The sequence below is a fragment of the Diaphorina citri genome, unplaced genomic scaffold (assembly GCF_000475195.1).
Source record: "Diaphorina citri unplaced genomic scaffold, Diaci psyllid genome assembly version 1.1 scaffold62, whole genome shotgun sequence".
NCBI classification, from domain to species: Eukaryota; Metazoa; Arthropoda; class Insecta; order Hemiptera; family Psyllidae; genus Diaphorina; species Diaphorina citri.
Window position 1 is genome coordinate 78,538 of NW_007377499.1, and position 21,744 is coordinate 100,281.

At 39.1% G+C, this 21,744-nt stretch overlaps 3 protein-coding genes across 3 annotated transcripts in view; 1 reads left to right on the plus strand and 2 right to left on the minus strand.

Annotated features, from left to right (window-relative positions):
- The window catches only part of LOC103518597 (alpha-crystallin B chain), a 30,860-nt gene extending 17,966 nt beyond the window's left edge, over positions 1–12,894 (minus strand). The window contains exons 1-3 of the mRNA XM_017447980.2: positions 12,649–12,894; positions 11,942–12,013; positions 2,178–2,379 (exon numbers count right to left, since the gene is read on the minus strand). Of these exons, the coding sequence (XP_017303469.1) occupies positions 2,178–2,379; positions 11,942–12,013; positions 12,649–12,767 (393 nt within the window). The 5' untranslated portion in view covers positions 12,768–12,894. The remainder of the gene's footprint in view (positions 1–2,177; positions 2,380–11,941; positions 12,014–12,648) is intronic.
- A 5,800-nt stretch (positions 12,895–18,694) lies between these two features.
- LOC113471217 lies at positions 18,695–19,494 on the minus strand. The gene has a single exon (XM_026830185.1). The coding sequence runs from the start codon at positions 19,451–19,453 to the stop codon at positions 18,695–18,697; it is 759 nt and encodes a 252-aa protein (XP_026685986.1). The 5' UTR covers positions 19,454–19,494.
- A 1,240-nt stretch (positions 19,495–20,734) lies between these two features.
- LOC113471223 (alpha-crystallin B chain-like) lies at positions 20,735–21,487 on the plus strand. Its single transcript, XM_026830193.1, has 2 exons — positions 20,735–20,767; positions 20,886–21,487. Exons 1-2 carry the CDS (start codon positions 20,735–20,737, stop codon positions 21,126–21,128), a joined length of 276 nt encoding a protein of 91 aa, XP_026685994.1. The 3' UTR covers positions 21,129–21,487.
- Positions 21,488–21,744: the final 257 nt, after the last annotated feature.

Consider the following 21,744-nt stretch of genomic DNA (forward strand, 5'->3'; position numbering starts at 1 on the left):
GGGGTGGGTTTTTTTTTTTTTTTTTTTTTTTTTTTTTTTTTTTTTTTTGTGCAGTCTAGGAATGAAGCTGCCAAGATTCTATGTTTCCATCATGTTCTATTAGCATGTGAATTTTGTATGAAACATGTTTAATTTCCACATTCCACCCACATTGTAGATATATCTACATTGTATAGGTCGGGAGGTACTAATTATTATTTTCCACCATTGCACATATCCACGGATACAAAACAACACTTCCTATCTGTTATCCTCCTCCACAAGATACATTTTTGTTTGTTTCTTCTACTTATTCTACTTTTCTAATCCCTTTTCTCCCACTGGATCGTTCCTCTCACCTTTTGATGATGAAAATCCCGCCATTCAAGCCTTGTTTTTAAAGACCATTTGCAAAATGGTCGTTAGGCTATATTGTTCCTTATGCGACAGAATTTTACCTAGGAAGGTACATCGCAATACATTACAGATACATTATACAACATGTTTGTTTACATTATGTAGATATAGGTAGGTATATGGGAGCTGTAAATATTTCGTGTAAACAATTAGCTGGATTATCTGTTTACATTACAGTAAGGGATTACTTCAAAGTGAATTCGTTATCTTACTACAGCTAGTCTGGGGATAACTCAATGGGCGTTCCCGTAGATAGGTACCTACCTACTACGTCGAGAAGAAAAATCATTTTCTTCTCCTGCTACGGCGGGAACACGATATTCTTCTTCTTCTTTTTTTTTAAAGAGGTTTGACAGAGGGAACTGTAACTGCTATGGTCTTGTCGTCCCGAAATCGAAGAGAGAAGGAAGACAGGATAGGTGAATAAATGGTACACTTACCCTATGTTGCCGTCTGAGATAAAAGGTACTTGCGGAATCATTTATTCTGAATTCAGACAGGTCGCTTCAGGAACTATCTGGACGTTGAGTGGTGTTTTTGCACTTATCTGACGTCTGATTATTGAATGTATCATGTTTCATATGGAAATGGCATCCATCAAGTGTAGGTATCGATCAAGTATTTTGTATGGAATTCATCATGGCAGTGGTGTGGCGTGAGTTTTCAAGAGGGGAAGCTCTTAACTTAACTTAAGTCACAGTATGTCTCCAAATCCCAACCGTACTATTTATGGAAAGAGAGAGAGAGAGAGAGAGAGAGAGAGAAGGAGAGAGTAGAGAAAGAAGATCATTTGGTGGATGTGGCAAAAAATACCACATAAATATAATTACCGAAATTTTCGGCGTTTAATTTTTTTTTTTTTAATTTGGAGAAATGATTTGAATTTTTTTAAAAAACAATAAAAAGAGATATATCACTTTTAGTGTAACACACGAACTGCTTAGTCTCCATTTAATTCCTCCAGTCTCCAGAGGGCATTCAACTCCGATCGTACATAGTTCTTCCTGGAAATTTTCAACATTGTTTCCAAGATTTTTCTAGCGCATATTTCTAAGATAATAATGAACGTGTGATAGTAGCTGGAATGTAGACTCCTTGACGCTTTGTCATAGATAAACTGAATTTACTGAATAGACCAGAGTAGGCAGTAGGGAATGCTATTGACTGTCTACATTTTCTATCTACAATATACCACGACATGAAAGATTGAATGACAAAGGGGAGTTAGTATTTTTTAGTGGATGTGCCAATTTCTTCAATGTAAAATTGAGGTAATCACTTAAATGGGAGAGACGAGATGGTATTTTCATTTTTGGTGAATGTGTCAAAATAACCCAAGGTTTACCACGCGATTTTGTATTATCTATTTTATAGCAAGGACAATATTTAACTGCTTCAGCATTTTAAATAAAATTGAGGTAATCACTTAAATAGGAAACACGAGATGGTATTTTCATTTTTGGTGGATGTGTCAAAATAACCCAAGGTTTACCACGCGATTTTGTATTATCTATTTTATAGCAAGGACAATATTTAACTGCTTCAGCATTTTAAGAGAGTAGGCCGGAGTCACAGCTTTAGAGTATGCCGGCGTGTCACCCTTCTATGGTACCACCTTACCCGCTACTCTTTGCTTTCTAAGAGGACTTGAAGAGTAATTTTCACAAAGATGTACAGGGTAGGTACTTACCAATAGTTTGTTGTCTACGGTTTTGACTACGATCTCTTCTGGCTGGTATTGGCTCACATCGAATCTGAGTTTTAGTAGTCAGGGTACTTACCAATAGTTTGTTGTCTACGGTTTTGACTACGATCTCTTCTGGCTGGTATTGGCTCACATCGAATCTGAGTTTTAGTAGTTTGTTGTCGCCATCTTCTTGGATGAGGGGAGAGCTGATGTTGTCCAGATAGGTGTTAGGGCCTGGTCTGGGGGCAGCTGTGAGGGCATCATTTGAACTGGAGGTGACGGTGTTGCTCGAACTGCTGAGAAGAGAACAGAGAGGGGATGACGTTAGTTTTTTTATGTAAGGAATAGACGATCTTGGAGATCAATCTTTTGTAAATGGAGAAATGGACTCTTTTAGAGCAATATAAGCATTGAGCAGTAACTATAAATTCTTTTATTTTCAACTTTTCTTTTTCCTGTTGTCTTTTCTTTTCTACTAACTTACTTACTGCTCTGGATAAAAAAAAAAAAACCTCATCGATTTATAGCCTCGTTTTTCTACTTTCTTTCTACTAGGTACTTATTTTACATTCTAAGGTAACTTTTCAACTACCTATATTTTTTTTTTTTTATTAATATTTATTAGAGTGTGCCAACATTGAATAATAATGTTATATACACTACCTATATTTTGAACATGCTCAGAAACTGCGCCCGGACAGTCTCCAAGAAGTGTTCTCAAAGATATAATGTCAGAATGTGACTGTAACATGACTAACACTCGTATTTATGAACAAGAATGATCGTTCTTAGATCAGTCTCAAGTCAAAATTGACCAATCAAATGCCTTGAGACTATGCTTGGCACGAACTTAAGAGCCAGCATTTTGTTCATAAATATGGGTGTTAGTATATGTAGATACCTATACATGAGATTAGACCTGGGGGTATGGTTACCTCAGTGGCGTAGCGTCCATGTAGGGCGTGTATTGCGGCCATACACTCAAAAATTCCACTCAAATACCCTTAAATATTGACTTTAAATAATTATTGTATTCTTATTAGAATTATTAGATAGATATTGTAATAGAAATTAGTGTCCGCCCTACACTTGAAGTTAGACCACGCTACGCCACTGGGTTACCTATATCAGTAAGGTTATCTTTAGGTCAGACAATGTTGAAACAGTTTGAATGAAGGTTCAATGCAACTATGGCGAGTAAAAAGTTGAAATCTATTTGATTTCAACTTTGGGAACTGTGTATTTGTGAGGTTTAGTGCGCTAATAGCAACGTGGACTAAAGTTGATAGGAAATGATTTACGGGATCTAAAAATGTTGACCATCTATTTAGAGAGACCCAGTATAAATAAGTACTCAAATAGGTACCTATACCTACTCTAAACTCTATTAGACCTGTTGGCATTTACTTTTAAGTCACGGTACAACAGGTTAATCAATCATTGTTAACAAATTCTGTTGCTCATCTCATGACAGAAAGATAATGAACAAATTTTCAACACCAGCACTTTGTTTTAAAAAAATCTCATATTTTCGTCTTGGCAGCCAGTCGAAATTTCGAAATTTTTTACTCTTTTTTTTCCTCGACGAAAAATTGACCTGGATTTTTCGGCTTGAGATTTTTTGAACAGAAAACAGAGAAAACTGCGTAAATTTTTAGAAATAACTCCATTTTCCTTATTGTGTAACTCTGTAACGTGATTTGCCAACTTCCTCCTAAAATTTAAGACTTTGGGTAAAGTGTGTCATGAGCCAGAGCCAGCCTAGTTATAGCTTGGTTGGTAGCGTGTCTGCCTTGTAAGCGCTAGGTCGCAGGTTTGATCCCGGGGCAGATTTTATCCTCAACAGATAGGTAAGGTTCGTTCTCAGAACTTTTGACTTTCTCCTTTAGAGTTCCTCCGCTCATGATTATTGTGTGTGGATTATTTCCATGATGATGAATGTTAGATTTTTCTTTTTTTTTAGTGTGCATTACCGGTTTAGGATGACGTCATGTTCTGGCGTGTATTTTTAATACTGACTACATAGGTTATAGGTACATGGCATGCTTGTATAAGTCATGTAAATTATGTGTAGGTATGTGTACTATGTAAGTATGTATCTTCCACCCAGTCTGCCTTACCTGATGTGTTTTGTTTTGCTAATCCACACATGCAGAACACGTCATGGAAAACATTCTTTGAAAAAAAAAAAAAAAAAAAAAAAAAAAATTAATACCCTGAACCTGGGTTGTTTCCTTCTCAGTCGACACAAACTTCACCAATTCAGGGGAAGTAACCCACACGAGGAAAACCCGTCATGAAAAAATTTTTTTAAAAAAAAAAAAAAAAAAAAAAAAAAAAATGTATATCTCTGTTCTCACACAAAATATTTACGTAACTATTAGGTGCAGTATGTTGTGTGCGAATATGCTGTTGTCTACATCATCAATAGAGGAAATTGTAACTGCTAAGGTCTTATCGTCCCGAAAGCGAAGAGAGAAGGAAGACAGGATAGGAGAAAGCCAGCCATTCCGAGAATGAATATTATCTGTTTAGAATAAAATCCACCTCGGGCGGGAATCGAACCCGCGACCTAGCCCTTCCAAGGCAGACGAGCTACCAACTAAGCTAACTAGTCTGGCAATTCCAAGCTTAACTTGGAAAAACAATTAGTTTGTGTGAAGATCTGTTTGTTCAAATGACGCTAAATTTAAAATTGCTTCTGGGACTCGAACCCGGATTACGAGTCCAACATTCTACCTCTGAGCGACTTAGGTTCATGACCTCTCCATCCAGCTAACATGACCTCAATTTGGATTTGGACGAATATTTTGTCCAATGTACTTGTAGCAGTTTTATTACTGTGTTGTGTGTGGTATATGCTGAATTCTTGCATGAATAACAAGCGCTTACAAAGCAGACGCATTACCAACTAAGCTAACTAGGCTGGCTGATATCCTTCTTCTTTTAGATCGATAGGAACCAACAGGATGCAGACCAATAGGCTAAAGGTGTAGAAGAGAAAGAAAGAAAGTAATATTTCAGTGGATGTGTCAAATACCCCAAAGCGCGAAAGAAATAGAGAGAGAGAGAGAGAGAGAGAGAGAGAGAGAGAGAGAAAAAGAGAGAGAGAGAGAGAGAGAGAAAGAGAGAGAGAGAAAGAGAGAGAGGATTTCATATCCTTAGTGGATGTGCCACAAATACCAAATTTTGAGAACAAAATGTTGCAAGATTTCACATTCTTACTAATCTTCTGCCTAGATCTCTTTAAAGTCTTTAATTAAACGGAATAGATAACAACGGATAAACTCTTGTATAGGCCTGAAGTGTACAATATTAAGATTTGCACTTAAGCTAAACACACTTCTACACATTTTGCCTGTGGTATGTATTGGTATGGAAAGATGCTAATTATTTACGCCAAGGCACATGCCTGTGTGATATTTTCTAAGGTGTGGTCCGCTGAACATAGGTAAGGTATATAGGTACATAGATAGTAGGTATAAGTACACAAATCATGTGTCGTGCGTGCCGTTCTATACGTCATGGTGACAAGAATAGTAACTAACTGTGTGATATTTTCTAAGGTGTGGTCCGCTGAACATAGTTATTAAGGTATATAGGTACATAGATAGTAGGTATAAGTACATAAATCATGTGTCGTGCGTGCCGTTCTATACGTCATGGTGACAAGAGTAGTAACCAGGCATAGCAGAAATAATAATAGTCATTGGTGACACGAGCAACTCAGCGATAGTCACACTTCAAACTCTTAGACACCTTGTGAGAATATAACTCAGCGATAGTCACACTTCAAACTAGGGTTGGCAGACGTCCCGTATTTCCCGGGACGTCCCGTATTTTGGGCACTTTTCAAAATGTCCCGTACGGGACACGCGTGTCCCGTTAGACACCTTGTGAGAATATTATTTTTTCGGACACCTTGAGAAGGAATACTTTCGGATCCTCTATCAATATATCTTTGGAGAGCAGGAAATCAGCTCTTCAGTTTTCCGCAGGAGGCTGAGTGCACCCCGAAATACCCAGCAGTTTATTGGTCATCTACCCAGAACAAAACACGCACAATGCTTCACTCTTCACTTCAGTGATCTGTCCCTTCGGGGACAGGCGTTTCACCGTGTTACATTTTTAGTGCAATCTTCTTGCGTAGTCAATTAGACTACCGCCTATCGTTCCAATAAATAACCTCCGATTCTGAAGCGGCATAGGTAATAGCTATCACGGTCACGGGGATTGGCTATAAGAACGTGCCAGATCCATCAGACTACCGGACTGTAGAGCGTGCCAGACTGGTTGCTGGTAGTCTAGCACGTTCCAAAATGTATCACGTGTAACGTGCAGACTAGCTGATGCCAAATATTGCACGGTCTAGACTGGACACTGGAATGGATCAATAAAGTTAAAACAACGTCGAATGATGAAATCTCGTGTTTTTTCTTCTACAAAGAACAATGTCGCCATCCAGACTGTCTCCATGGTGGTTTGCAATGCAAAGTGTTCTATGCTGATGTGTAATTAGGTAATTATAATTTTATTACAATGAAAATTTCAAGTGTTCTCTGCTCAACTCCAATTACAATGCAAATTTCACCAGAGCAGTGCAATGTGCATGTATTGTAACTATTATTTCATAGCGCCAGCATTATTATCTGTGATTTAAGCAGTCAAGTGAGGGTTTAAGCTTTTAAGTGTAGGAAATTAGTCGTTTAGTGCCTTAAAGCCTCGCCAAGTCGCCATACAACGTGCTACGATGCGACGTTTCAAAGTCCAATTTTCCACTATCCGTTCAGGTCTAGCTCCAGTCACACAGTTAACACAGTAGTCACAGTACCTAGGGTAAGTCGCCATACAACGTGTTACGATGCGACGTTTCAAAGTCCAATTTTCCACTATCCGTTCAGGTCTAGCTCCAGTCACACAGTTAACACAGTAGTCACAGTACCTAGGGTAAGTCGCCATACAACGTGTTACGATGCGACGTTTCAAAGTCCAATTTTCCACTATCCGTTCAGGTCTAGCTCCAGTCACACAGTTAACACAGTAGTCACAGTACCTAGGGTAAGTCGCCATACAACGTGTTACGATGCGACGTTTCAAAGTCCAATTTTCCACTATCCGTTCAGGTCTAGCTCCAGTCACACAGTTAACACAGTACCTACCTACCTATGTTCATTAAAAAAAAAAAAAAAAATGCTGATCTAGTCTATCATCCTATCAGGGAATTAGGTCATCTCAATTGTGAATAATTGTCTCTCCATTGGAAACAATAGTCTGACCCGTGATATTACTTAAACTATCCGTCTGTAAATGTAAGTACCTACTTGGTATGTATTTTTTAAAATTTCAAGTAGGTTTCTACTTACATACGTGGGTCAGAAATACGTAAAAAGTTCGTGCCTATAGGTAGGTAGCTAAGATAGAGGTACCCATTTTTTTTTTTTTTTTCCTTTTTTTTAATGAATGAGACTGCGTCTTTGTAATTCAAGATTCTGAACAAATAATGCTTTTCAACAGGGTACCTAGGTACTATTAATACATCTACATCATACGAGTAGCTTAACACGGTTGAGTGTGTTCGTACATTATTTCCCATACAGTTCAGGCCTATTGATTATGAGGGTCAAAATAACAGTTATTAGTTTACTGATCATTTTAATCCGACCATTAGTCAGAGGGGTCAAGGGTAATACAGATGATTTCATTCGAGATATCATGGTCTATGATTTCATACATTGGTTAAGTATCAGAGATGCCTCCATGATTTGTATTGGTGTAGGCCAGGCCAGATTCCGAAAATTTGAAGAATCCATTCCTTTTTTACTTTATCCTATAGGAAGGAAAGTAATGTAATCGGGTCAAATTTTCGATGGTCAGTTTTTAGTGCCAAAACACGTTTTGAGGTCCCTAGAGCCTAAATACAAAGTTTCAGCCATTGGTCCGTGTGTGTGTCTGTCTGTCTGTCTGTAAACAAAATATCTCGAGAACGGTGAGAGCTAGAAACTTGGCATGCAGCTGTCAAATGTGACAAGGATACGACACGAAACTTTTGGTTTAGATCGGTGCAATGGTTGGCGGTATTTAGACCGTTTTTTGGCGGTTTTCGACCGTTTTTTGGCGGTTTTCAGCTAGGTATACTGACTAAACGGTTAGAGATATTGTAAAAGTAGCTACCTATCTACATAGGTAGGTAACAAGTCGTTGACGTTTTTGTGACGAAAAAATTGGGTCAATTCATTGTAATTGAAACGTTTTGCAACATGAAGGTGCATTAGGTAGGTAGATTCGCATGATAGGAAAGCAATATAGAAAGTTACTTACATAAATGTAGGTTGGTAGGTTCTTATGAAGGTAGCTTGGAATGGAAAGCAAGATATTCTCATGCTAGGAAAGTCAAATAATATCAAATTTACTTATGTAAATAACAAGAGGAAGGTACCTATGTAGGTAATAAGTATTTCTTGCTGTCGAGTTTATTGAACCGTAAGCAAACTGGAGGGTTGCGTGCTCAAAACAATACACTAGTGCCATTAGAAAGCGGATTTACAACACTCGGGTACCTTGTGACCCAAATGTCAGGCTAATAATTATTTCTCTCCATTCGAGAAAGTCTCCTTCCTTTTCCTCCTTCTCTCTCCTTCCTCCCTCCCTTTCTGCCCTCCCTTTTTCTCTATTTCTCCTCTCTCCCTCCCTCTCTCTCCCTCTCTCTCTCTTTCTTTCTTACCTCCTTCCTAACTCCTACCCCTCTGTACCATCTCTCTCTCTCTCCCTCCCTCTCTCTCTACTTCCTCTATCTCACTCCCTCCCTATACCTCCTTCCTCTCTCCCCTTATCTCCTTCCTCTCCACTCTCTCTCCCTCTTTCTCTCTTTCTTTCTCTTTCCCTTTCTCTCTCTCTCCCTCTTTCTCTCTCTCTCTCTCCCTCTTTCTCTCTCTCTTTCTCTTTCCCTTTCTCTCCCTCTTTCTCTTTCTCAATCTCTCTCTCTCTCCTACTTCCCCCTCCCTCCCGATACATCCTTCCTCTCTCTTCCTAAAACCTTTCTCTCTCCCCTCTGCTTTAAGGAGGGGAGGGGATAATGTCTATCCCTTTCCTTCCATATTTCCGTACTATTAGGGAGAGGAAGAGGGAGATTTCAGGTAGGGGGGGGGTCTATTCCCCTACTCTCCCATTTGAGGGGGGGGGTAGGTGTAGAAATAGGTACCTACATAAGTTATAACCAGTTTGGGTGGTAAAATGGGTAGGAGGGTGGGTGGGTAGGTTAGTTGGTTAGTTGGTGGGTGGCTAGGTATAAGTAGGTACATTTAGATATGAAATCTAGGTCAGCGAAAGGTAAAAGAATAAAAAATAGCCCCGTGAACTTTTTATTATACCTAGACAGGTAATAAAATACACCCCCCTTATACACCCCCTTATACTAGTACAGAACTCCAAATACACCCCCTTACCATAGAACTTCTAAAGTTTTACTCGTTTCTTTTAATTTCGTTTCGTTCTATTGTTCCGTCCAGCAGGGCGGTATAAAGTTGTTGTTAAGGCATTGGAGTCCTTCTGATATAACTATCTATGTAACTATGCAAAACTATGATTTTATTATTATTATTTTATTTATTTTTTTTTCTAGCCTATTACCTAACTAAAAGGGTAGGTAATTAGGTAGCTATAATTACCTAGTAATAAAAGGTAAAGTCCAAAAGTGAATTCCTTAAATTTATTAGGCCAGTTGAATCCCCTACTGATGTATTTTTCCCCCTTTACCTAGTAGGTACCTACCTACCTACCTACCCAAATTTTACTTGCATATCGTAAATTTATTTAAGGTAATTTACATCAGACTTTTTCTTTTGTCTAGGCAGGTAGGTAGTTTACGAGCGCCAAGATGGTTGTTTGTTCATTTTGTACACCGAAAACTGCTGACCGCAAAAACGAGAGAAAAAACAAGTAATTCTTGAGACTTGAGAGTGTTCGCGAGAAAATTAGTTGGAGCCATGAGACAATTAAAAATTATGTGCCCGCGTTATGCATGGGATGTGATGAGAATTAAGACATTATAAGATGCACTTTTCATTCGAGATCATTTGCATTGAATGCTCTCTGCTTCTCTGCATTATGCAACAGAGTTTCATTAATTTTATTTCATTTTACGCTGGCGCTATTTCCATTTTATTATTTTTTATTTATGTAATTTCAGGAGGATGCGGTTTTTTTTTTTTTTTTTGTGCAATCTAGGAATGAAGCTGCCAAGATTCTATGTTTCCATCATGTTCTAAGTATTAGCATGTGAATTTTGTATGAAACATGTATTTCCACCCACATTGTAGATGTAGATATATCTACATTGTATAGGTCGGGAGGTACTAATATTATTATTTTCCACCATTGCACATATCCACGGATACAAAACAACACTTCCTATCTGTTATCCTCCCCCACAAGATACGAGTATTTTTGTTTGTTTCTTCTATTCTACTTTTCTAATCCCTAATCCCTTTTCTCCCACTGGATTGTTCCTCTCACCTTTTGATGATGAAAATCCTGCCATTTAAGCCTTGTTTTTAAAGACCATTTGCAAATTTGCAAAATGGTCGTTAGGTTATATTGTTCCTTATGCGACAGAATTTTACCTAGGTAGGTACCTACATCGCAATACATTACACACATTATACAACATGTTTGTTTACATTATGTAGATATAGGTAGGTAGGTAGGTAGGTATATGGGAGCTGTAAATATTTCGTGTAAACAATTAGCTGGATTATCTGTTTACATTACAGGAAAGGGATTACTTCAAAGTGAATTCGTTATCTTACTACAGCTAGCGTGGGGATAACTCAATGGGCGTTCCCGTAGATAGGTATACCTACCTACGCTACGTGGAGAAGAAAAATCTTTTTCTTCTCCTGCTACGGCGGGAACACGATATTCTTCTTTTTTTAAAGAGGTTTGACAGAGGGAACTGTAACTGCTATGGTCTTGTTGTCCCGAAATTGAAGAGAGAAGGAAGACAGGATAGGAGAAAGCCAGCCGTTCCGAGAACGAACATTATCCCATCAGGATAAAATCCGCCCCGGGCGGAAATCGAATCCGCGGCATAGCGCTTACAAGGCAGACGCACTACCAACTAAGCTAACTAGGCTGGCTGATATTCTTCTTCTTTTAGATCGATAGGAACCAACAGGATACACACCTACAGGCTAAAGGTGTAGAAGAGAAAGAATGGAAGTAATATTTCAGTGGATGTGTCAAATACCCCAAAGAGATAAAAGAAATAGAGAGAGAGAGAGAGAGAGAGAGAGAGAGAGAGAGAGAGAGAGAGAGAGAGAGAGAGAGAGAGAGAGAGAGAGAAGAGAGAGAGAGAGAGGAGAGAAGAGAGAGAGAATGGTGTGGTAGCTAGAGAGAGAGAGAGAGAGAGAGAGAATTTCATATCCTTAGTGGATGTGCCACAAATACCAAATTTTGAGAACAAAATGTTACAAGATTTCACATTCTTAGTAATCTTCTGCCTAGATCTCTTTAATTAAACGGAATAGCTAACAACCGATAAACTCTTGTATAGGCCTGAAGTGTACAATTAAGATTTGCACTTAAGCTACACACACTTCTACACATTTTGCCTGTGGTATGTATAAAGTTCTGATTATAACCATTGTGAAGGGGGATGATTTTAAATGGGTACCTAATTGTCAATTTTCTACCCTAAGCCCAAAATAGGCTACTTTGTTTGGAAGTTAGGTCTGGACGGCTCACGTTTCCTATTTTACTATTTTTTTCTAAGCTTGGTAAAGTTCAAACAGTCTAGTCGGCGCGAACGACCTACTGGTCCGCAGTGTTAAAGCGCCCTAATCAAACAGGTATGGTACGCACCTGGTGGAGGTTTTGAAGAAGTTGGACTCGCGGTTCATCAACTCGGATCGGACACCTTGAAAATCACAAAATCTTCCTCTGAAGACACCTGCTGGTTTTCACGACAAAAATGACCATATTTTTCTCAAATTCAAAACAAAGTTGTTCTACACATATAAAAGTGTAGCTGTGAGTGAGTGTAGGTATGGCGTATGGGTGATAAAATTAGAGATAGATACCTACATCATATTTAATGTGTTTGATAGGGGGGACTGTAACAACGGAGGCCTTATCGTCCCGAAATCGGAGAGAGAAGGAGGACAGGATAGGAGAAGGCCAGTCGTTCTGATCGAAAAGTTCATGTATCATATGTGATACAGTATGAACTTAAGGGTTAAAGCGCCCTAATCAAACAGGTATGGTACGCACCTGGTGGAGGTTTTGAAGAAGTTGGACTCGCGGTTCATCAACTCGGATCGGACTGGTACCGAAAAGTTCATGTATCATATGTGATACAGTATGAACTTAAGGGTTAATGCAATGCAACACATGGACACAAAAAATGAGAACAAAGACCCGAGACTTAGTGATATCAGCCATTTAATCGAGCAGTTTACCGATTACACCATGTGCTGGATGACCTCAGCATCAATTCGATGACCAAGTGGTCTCTGCTCCGAACTGGTTTTCTGTAGCCTTATCTCTCTCCTCTCCAAATTCAATGAAACTTTAGATCCATCTTTCTCATCTCCGCGTCAAACCGTTCGCGGATGTTACTGAATTCAGAATCGATAACGCTGAAATCTCCCAGCTTGATCGGGATGTTACGCTTGCCACTATCTGCCATGGAGGTTAAACAAAGTCGCGGGAAAACGGAGGAAAAATCGGACACCGACAAGCACTCGCGGACCTCGACAACTTTTATGTAGAACTTCGCGTTTTTCTTGAAGTGCACAAAAGAGTTAGAAAGTTGTTGCAAACCGCTCTTTTTTTTTCATTATGATACCCACTTCTGTTTGATACCTGATTTCCAAATTCCTTGGTCGGAACCAGAACCAAAGTTCTGATTATAACCATTGTGAAGGGAGATGATTGTAAATAATAATTGTCGATTTTCTACCCTAAGCCCAAAATGGGCTACTTTGTTTGGAAGTTAGGTCTGGACGGCTTACATTTCCTATTTTACTATTTTTTTCTAAGCTTGGTAAAGTTCAAACAGTCTAGTTGGCGCGAACGACCTACTGGTCCGCATGTGTTAAAGCGCCCTAATCAAACAGGTACGGTACGCACCTGGTGGAGGTTTTGAAGAAGTTGGACTCGCGGTTCATCAACTCGGATCGGAACTTGGTCATTTCGTCTTCCATCTTTCGCTGGTCTACTCCCTATTTTAATGTCCCCCAGCCAAACTAAGCTGGTCTACTCCCTGTTTAAAGTCCCCCAGCTAGACTAAGCTAGTCTACTCCCTATTTTAATGTCCCCCAGCCAGACTAAGCTAGTCTACTCCCTATTTTAATGTCCCCCAGCCAGACTAAGCTGGTCTACTCCCTATTTTAATGTCCCCCGCTAGACTAAATGAGGAAAATGAGTAGCTATGACATATAAATGCGCATAGCGACCGGTGCCAGCATGGTAGGTAAACATTGGATGTTAGGATTATTGAGATATTGGGAAAAATCCTACAATGCTGCAGTGAGCACCAAAGTTGTGATATAGGTAATAACCTAATAACACAAAGACACTGCATTTTCAAAATCTAATGTCAGCCGTATTTTTAACAAAGTATGCAATGTGCTGTACATTTTTTTCCTGAAAATTTTCGTGGTTAGCGCAGTGCCTAGACGCCAGATTTAGAGTTTAGAGGTTCGAGTTTTTCGTCAGCCTCTCAGCCCTTATATAGGTACGCGCGTAGATATGTAGGTAACTAACACACCTATACAATATGTATAATAGCGTGTTGTGTAACTACACCTACACCTCTACAGAATGCTAGGGAATTCAGGATTTTGGTATTTGACTTTCTTGAACTGATAGAAATAGAGATAGTGTTAGTATAAGTACCTACTAATAGCAGAGACATCCCCTCTACCTAGCTGAATACATTTCCCTCACACCTCAGCTATAAGCCACCCTGTACATACAGGTACACATTCACTACAATGCCCTTGGCCGGTAGGTACCCTTCCTGTTTACAGCCCCCATCCAGACTGCTTTGTCAGGTACTGTAGGTAGATGTAAAATTTGTTTCCTCTTACCAGTAAGTAGTTCATCAGTGATATTGTCCATGGCTGCATCCAGATAGTACCAACTATGTTGAGGGTTCTCATTATGACCCAGTCTGATATGAACTTAGCATTAAAACAAATGAGTAAATGATGAACGTCGTTTGCTGTTATCACCTAAGTGGGTGGGTACTTGAAATATCTACATGACATCTGTCTATTTGAAGTTGTAACGTATAATGAACTTTTAGCTTTTACATCAGATCTCTTTTTTTCTTATTAATTACTTAAAGGGCTCTTAATCGCCTGCCCTTAACGAAAGCTCCTTATGTAGCTAAGCCTTAAGGCTCCTTCACATGAAACTCGAGAGCTCAAACGTGACAAGAATAGGTACCTACTTACCTATGTATGTGGTCAAAGAAAGCTCCTCATGTAGCTAAGCCTTAAGGCTCCTTCACATGAAACTCGAGAGCTCAAACGTGACAAGAATAGGGACCTACTTACCTATGTATGGGGTCAAATTCTCAAATTTTCAAACAGGTAAATGAGGATATGTAATCATATTTATACTCTTGACTTATTTATACTTGGTACTTTAGTTGGTAAGTTTTGGTACTCAATGTCAATAGGTAGGTAAATGAGGATATGTAATCATATTTATACTCTTGACTTATTTATACTTGGTACTTTAGTTGGTAAGTTTTGGTACTCAATGTCAAGAGTATAAATATGATTTATTGACATTGAGTACCAAAACTTACCAACTAAATAGAAGTAGTAGTCTGGTGGTAAAGGTACTTGCACTCAGACTCTAGTTAGGTGAGCATTCACCTCTCTCATGTCTTAGACTTGGATTGTTCAGAACTCAAGTTCACATTAGAATTAGAACCTAAAGAACAGTGACTTGAAGTAAGTCTGATTACAAGAAATTCACATGGTAAGTGAAGTAGCCGAATAGGGTGTTTGGTAAGTTGTGCAACAGTTGTTGTAGCGGCTTCAGCTGTAGCCGAATGGTGATGGACTGATGGCAGAATAAAGAAAAGATTCCTGTTTAGAATAAAAGGGAGTCGAACCCGCGACCTAGCGCTTTTTCCCCCACCTTGTTGTTTTAGCGGCTTTAGCTTTTGTCGAACCGTGATGGCAGAATAAAGAAAAGATATCTTGTTTTATCCGCCATAGACCGGGATAATGGTCTCCAGGCATGTTTAATTGGCTCATAGACCGGGAATGATGGTCTCCAGGCATGTTTAATTGGCTCATAGACCGGGGATGATGGTCTCCAGGCATGTTTAATTGGCTCATAGACCGGGAATGATGATGGTCTCCAGGCATGTTTAATTGGCTCATAGACCGGGGATGATGGTCTCCAGGCATGTTTACTAAATAGAAGTAGTAGTCCCGTGGTAAAGGTACTTGCACTCTAGTTAAGTGAGCATTCACCTCTCTCATGTCTTAGACTTGGATTGTTCAGAACTCAAGTTCACATTAGAATTAGAACCTAAAGAACAGTGACTTGAAGTAAGTCTGATTACAAGAAATTCACATGGTAAGTAAAGTAGCCGAATAGGGTGTTTGGTAAATTGTGCAACAGTTGTAGCGGCTTATGCTGTAGCTGAATGGTGATGGACTGATGGCAGAATAAAGAAAAGATTCCTGTTTAGAATAAAAGGGAGTCGAACCCGCGGCCTTGCGCTTTTTCCCCCAGCTTGTTGTTTTAGCGGCTTTAGCTTTTGTCGAACCGTGATGGCAGAGTAAAGAAAAGATATCTTGTTTTATCTTTAAAGAAAAAGTTTTCTTGATAAAATAAAAGAGAATTGCCATTGGTCATTATACTCATTATTCATTGTTGACACTACCGAGTACTTACTATCAATTATTGGCAGTGCCTAGGAAGTATTGTCGATTATTCTTATATAATTGACATCAAGAACAATGCAGTTATTGGTTGTTGGGTGTAACCCTTCACCTTGGGCGATACTCATCAGGTGACTTGAATCCTTCTAGGAACACCTTAGCGGTCCCAGCACACAATGGAAAACTGCAGTCAATTCCGTCCAAGTTTTACTGACATACAATTGCCTAGGTGTTGAGTACCTACACCAACTCCTAACTATTGGCATAAGTCAGATAAGGGCAGGTAATCTCGTAAACGTCACAATACACACAGCCCTCACAACAATCAGTACAGATTCACAAGTCATACTGCAATCAGAGGTACAGACAAACTTGAAACCTAGCATTTACAAGGCAGGCTCTCTACCTTTCAAGCTATAAACTAGACTGGGCTCTTTTCCATTTTTTATTGCACCGAGAACTTTATAACTTTCAATTTTCGTAAAATTCCGAAAAATTCCTACTTTAGTTTTCTTGAAATGTACCTATGTACATTAATAGAGAATTGTCATGAGTCATTATCATTATTCAATTATTGACAGTATCTAGGACGTTTTGCCGACTATTGTCATTATTGACAGTAGTATTGCGACTATTATCATTATTGACATCAAGAACAATGCAGTTGTTGGGTGTAACCCTTCACCTTGGGCGATACTCATCAGGTGATTTGAATCCTTCCAGGAACACCTTAGCAGGAAACAATGGAAAACTGCAGTCAATTCCGTCCAAGTTTTACTGACATACAATTGCACTCAGGGAACCAATACTTTATCGTCGCTTCAGAAATAATTGCCTATCATATCGACTATCGACCATTCTTTGGAAAAATGTGAAGAATGATAAGAAAAGAAGTTTTTATACTGCCAGCCTAGGTTAGCTTGGTTGGTAGCGTTCTGCCTTGTAAGCCGCTGATTTCCGACCGGGGCAGATTTTATCCTAAACCGATAATGTTTATTCTCGAAAGGGCTAGCTTTCTTCTATCCTGCCTCCCTTCTCTCTTCGATTTCGAGACAATAAGACCTTAGCAATTACAGTTCCCTCCATTTAATCTCTTCAAAAATTATTTTCCAGAAAACTCAGTAAAATGATGGTTTGCGCTCTGTTATTTCTAAAGCTCCGATATGCAAATTCAGCTGAATAGATAAAATCTATGCAGATAGATTAAACCATGGTGAAGACCTTGATGGCCACTCCCCGATGAATACTCGAGACTGAGACATGTAGCGGAGAATACTAGTTGCGAACAACTTGTTCTCAACCATGTCAGCGAACTAATTTCGTACACTTCGAAAAAGATACGCACAGCACATACCAATTCTAATTGTACACAAAAAGCAAAGCAGATTATTGAGGAATTTCAAAAGTTGAGCTACCTAATTTGTAGTGTAGGTAGGATTAGGAAGGTAAAATTTGAAAAAAAAAGAACTTTCACAAAATTTTCTAGGTTTCCAGTTTAGGCACGGTTAGGTAACGCGTAGAAAAAACTTTTGTTTCTTTTCTGGAATTAAAATTGGGGTAAGCATTGAAAATACGGAGAAAAACACTAATATTTCAAGATTTTAAGTTCACGCAATTAGTATCGTCATTTAAGTCGTCTTCTTCGCAACTAGTCTGCAGACAGATATAGACATACCTGTCATCACTAGTTAATAACATAGTCAATAGTGTGATAACTGCTTCTAACCGTAGAGGCACCCCTACCCGCTCTGGGCGCACCAGAGAAACTAATCCCCATCGCCCACTAAATCGCTAAAATCATAAAAAAAAGAAAAGAAAAATACATTACTTTCCTTCCTATCTTAGGATAAGGAAAGTGAAAAAATTGGACCGATTCCAATACTTTCTCGTTACTTTGTATAGTCCTCTATGCAGACTGTAATAGAAAGTAAAAACTTGGATAACAAAATCCAATATTTTCTCATTCTCATTACTTTGTATAGTTTCTCTATGCAGAATGTAATAGAAAGTAAAGAGTGAGAGAACAAAACCCACTGTTTTCGACGGCATTTAGAAGAGACCCCACCAATCTTGTTGTAAAATAGAAGAATTACCTGAATTACCTACCTAAATTACCAATAAATAAACTTAACTTATTTATTTAACACTTTTTTATACACCTTTCTACTCGTATTATTCTGGCTTTGCTGAATAGAGGTAGTTTCTTTATACTATTTTGCAATTGTGTAGTTTCCACGCAGCTAAAGTAAACGCAGCTATTTAGCTTCAAAGAACTTAGATCTAGTTGTTCTTGCTACATTGATTCTAAACGTTTGAGACCATTCTCAACAAATCCTTGGAACCTTGGAAGTTAGATTCACCACAAGTATTGTCCCATGTAGAAATGTCGCTGACCAAAGTTTCGACTCTGTCTCTTCCATTGTGGCTGTTTCATTAGATCCACACGTGGTTTTACTTTGATAACTCCATGCTTTATCTTACTGGGGTATTTCACCTCCAGTAGGAATACTATGAAGCTAATCACCTGTCCAGCCACTAATATGAAGAATGTACACCAGATCAATTTCATCCTCAGTGGTCTGCCTTTAGATAATTCCATGCTTTATCTTACTGGGGTATTTCACCTCCAGTAGGAATACGATAAAGCTAATCACTTGTCCAGCCACTAATATGAAGAATGTACACCAGATCAATTTCATCCTCAGTGGTCTGCCTTTAATTTTCTCAGCCGGTAGGAGGCGGTAATAACTCCATGCTTTATCTTACTGGGGTATTTCACCTCCAGTAGGAATACTATAAAGCTAATCACCTGTCCAGCCACTAATATGAAGAATGTACACCAGATCAATTTCATCCTCAATGGTCTGCCTTTAATTTTCTCAGCCGGTAGGAGGCGGTTTGATCCAAGATGCATGATGAAGTGATCAATAATCCCAGTCTCAAATAGTCTGGTCAGTACTTTGTTCAGACTGTTGTGCAGATGGGAATTACGCTGAACTAGTAGCTGTGTGGTATGCGCGCGCAGCAGACAGCCTGGTATTAGTCGGAATGGTATCTTCACCTTGATGAGCCGGGCCTGTGGTCTGCTGTGATAATACATGAACCGCTTCACTGCAAACACCGCTATGTCACGTGATACCACCGTGCGGTTCATGATGGACTCGAAATCCCCGGGTTGTAGGGTTCGATACCGCTTGAGGAACTTCCGGCTGATGTCTGTGGACTTGGCGGTCTCCTGTATGATCTTAAGGACGTCGGGGCCTCCTACGATGTTCAGCTCAGACTTGAGGATGTCAGTCATGCTGTTGAAATCATTAGCATGTGCAGGGACAGTCATGAAGCTACCTAGTGATGCCCGGTACGCTGTGGTGATGATGAGACAATACCATAGCCAGTTGGTGAGGAAGATCCTCAGGTGTGTGGTGTTATTCTTCACCTTACTCTCCTGTTCCATGAGCATCGCGTACGCATACAACACACAGGCAGCCAATGCCTCTCTACTCCTATCTGACTCGAAGCAATACAGGGTGGCTACAAATAGAAGATAGGCGAGGATAACACAGGCCCAGGTACCCAGGGAGAACTCATTGACATAGTTAGCCCAGGTAGAGGGCCGACTGCCAGCACGCCATGGTACCCCCCGAAAAGTCCCTTTACCCCAGCAGTCTAAACAATACGTATGTATAGTGAACTTTTAGCTTTTACATCAGATCTCTTTTTCTAATTAATTACTTAAAAGGGCTCTTAATCGCCTGCCCTTAACGAAAGCTCCTTATATCTAGCTCAGCCTTAAGGCTCCTTCACACGAAACTCGAGAGCTCAAACGTGACAAGAATAGGTACCTACTTACCTATGTATGTGGTCAAATTCTCAAATTTTCAAATAGGTAAATGAACCTTGGACTTGATAGTTCTTTCTCTTCAGAGTATTTGCCAATGATATAACGGTGCTCAATCGTTGAATCATTCAACATTTTACTCTGTTCATGATGAGGCAATTAGAGGCCTTGTTTTCTTTTCTCGATCTTATTTCAATTAATCTAAACCTTTACCTTTCGAACTTTCATATTGATTTGCAAAAGAGTACTTTTATAAGTCATTTTTTAATTATGTGCCTCACATTTACAATGCACCAAGAATGTTACCTGAATTTTTAGATATTCTTACGCGAACTTTCTGTATTTTTTACTGAATATTCCACACATTCACTTGATATGACTACTTATCTTCAAATTATTTGCCTTCATTTTTAATAGTTATGTAGGTATTACCTTCTCTAAAAAAAAAAAAAAAAGATAGATGTACGAGTATCTTCTTACTATGCAGTTATAATACTGTATGGCTGTTCAAATTAATAGATACCACCTTACTATACAGCTATGTGTACTGTACTGATGAATAGATAGTAGACAGATATGTAGTTACTTACCTGAGTGTTACTGATAAATAGATGCTAACTGTTCAACTAGTCTCTGGGCCAAGTCCGAATTACACTATCCGTTCAGGTTATGGTCTGCCGCCGAATATTCATTCAAGAGCCACACTCCAGTCACAGTACGTTAAACGCGAACAGTCAAAAGTCAAAAGTTTACAGGCACTACGCGATTGGAAGAGAGAAGAGAGTGAACGTACTGTGCATTTCGACCTTAATAAAAAAAAAGGGTAAAAATGCGCTGATTGCACAATTTTCGTCGGAAAAGTCTGGTATCCAAACCTACATTGACCAACACATCACAAGTAAAATGCTCTTTGGCTCACCTAACGACTTCCCTATAGTATTTACCTTTCTATTTTCTAATCAAACCTTTTTTGGTCAACCTAACGGTATCTTTTTTTAACGAAACCTTTTTTGGTCAACCTAGCCGAAACCTTTTTTTGGCCAACCCAACCTAGCGAAACCTTTTCAGGCAAAACCTAACGAAACCTTGTTTCCTCTGTTCCCAGGTGCACGCTAAGCACGAAGAGAAGAGTGACTCCAAGTCCGTCTACCGAGAGTACAACAGAGAATTCCTCCTACCCAAGGGTACGAACCCAGAGAGCATCAAATCTTCCCTCAGTAAGGATGGCGTGCTAACCGTAGAGGCACCCCTGCCCGCTCTGGGCGCTCCAGAGAAACTAATCCCCATCGCCCACTAAATCGCTAAAATCATAAAAAGAAAAGAAAAATACATTACTTTCCTTCCTATCTTAGGATAAGGAAAGTGAAAAAATTGGACCGATTCCAATACTTTCTCATTACTTTGTAATAGTCCTCTATGCAGAGTGTAATAGAAAGTAAAAACTTGGATAACAAAATCCAATACTTTCTCATTCTCATTACTTTGTATAGTTTCTCTATGCAGAATGTAATAGAAAGTAGGTAAAGAGTGAGAGAACAAAACCCAATGTTTTCGACGGCATTTAGAAGAGACCCCACCAATCTTGTAAAATAAAAGAATTACCTAAATTACCAATAAATAAACTTAACTTATTTATTTAACACTTTTTTATACACCTTTCTACTTTCTACTCGTATTATTCTGGCTTTGCTGAATAGAGGTAGTTTCTTTATACTATTTTGCAATTGTTTAGTTTCCACGCAGCTAAAGTAAACGCAGCTATTAGCTTCAAAGAACTTAGATCTAGTTGTTCTTGCTACATTGATTCTAAACGTTTGAGACCATTCTCAACAAATCCTTGGACTTGATAGGTAAAATCTATGCAGATATTGCAGATAGATCAAACCATGGTGAAGACCTTGATGGCCACTCCC

Excerpts from the sequence above, each read along its gene's own strand:
- LOC113471217 (XM_026830185.1), bottom strand. The coding sequence starts at position 19,453 with ATGCTCATGGAACAGGAGAGTAAGGTGAAGAATAACACCACACACCTG.
- LOC113471223 (XM_026830193.1), top strand. The coding sequence starts at position 20,735 with ATGCTCTTTGGCTCACCTAACGACTTCCCTATA. Across the intron at positions 20,768-20,885 it reads CACCTAACGACTTCCCTATA|CGAAACCTTTTCAGGCAAAA; the intron begins GTATTTACCTTT and ends AACCCAACCTAG.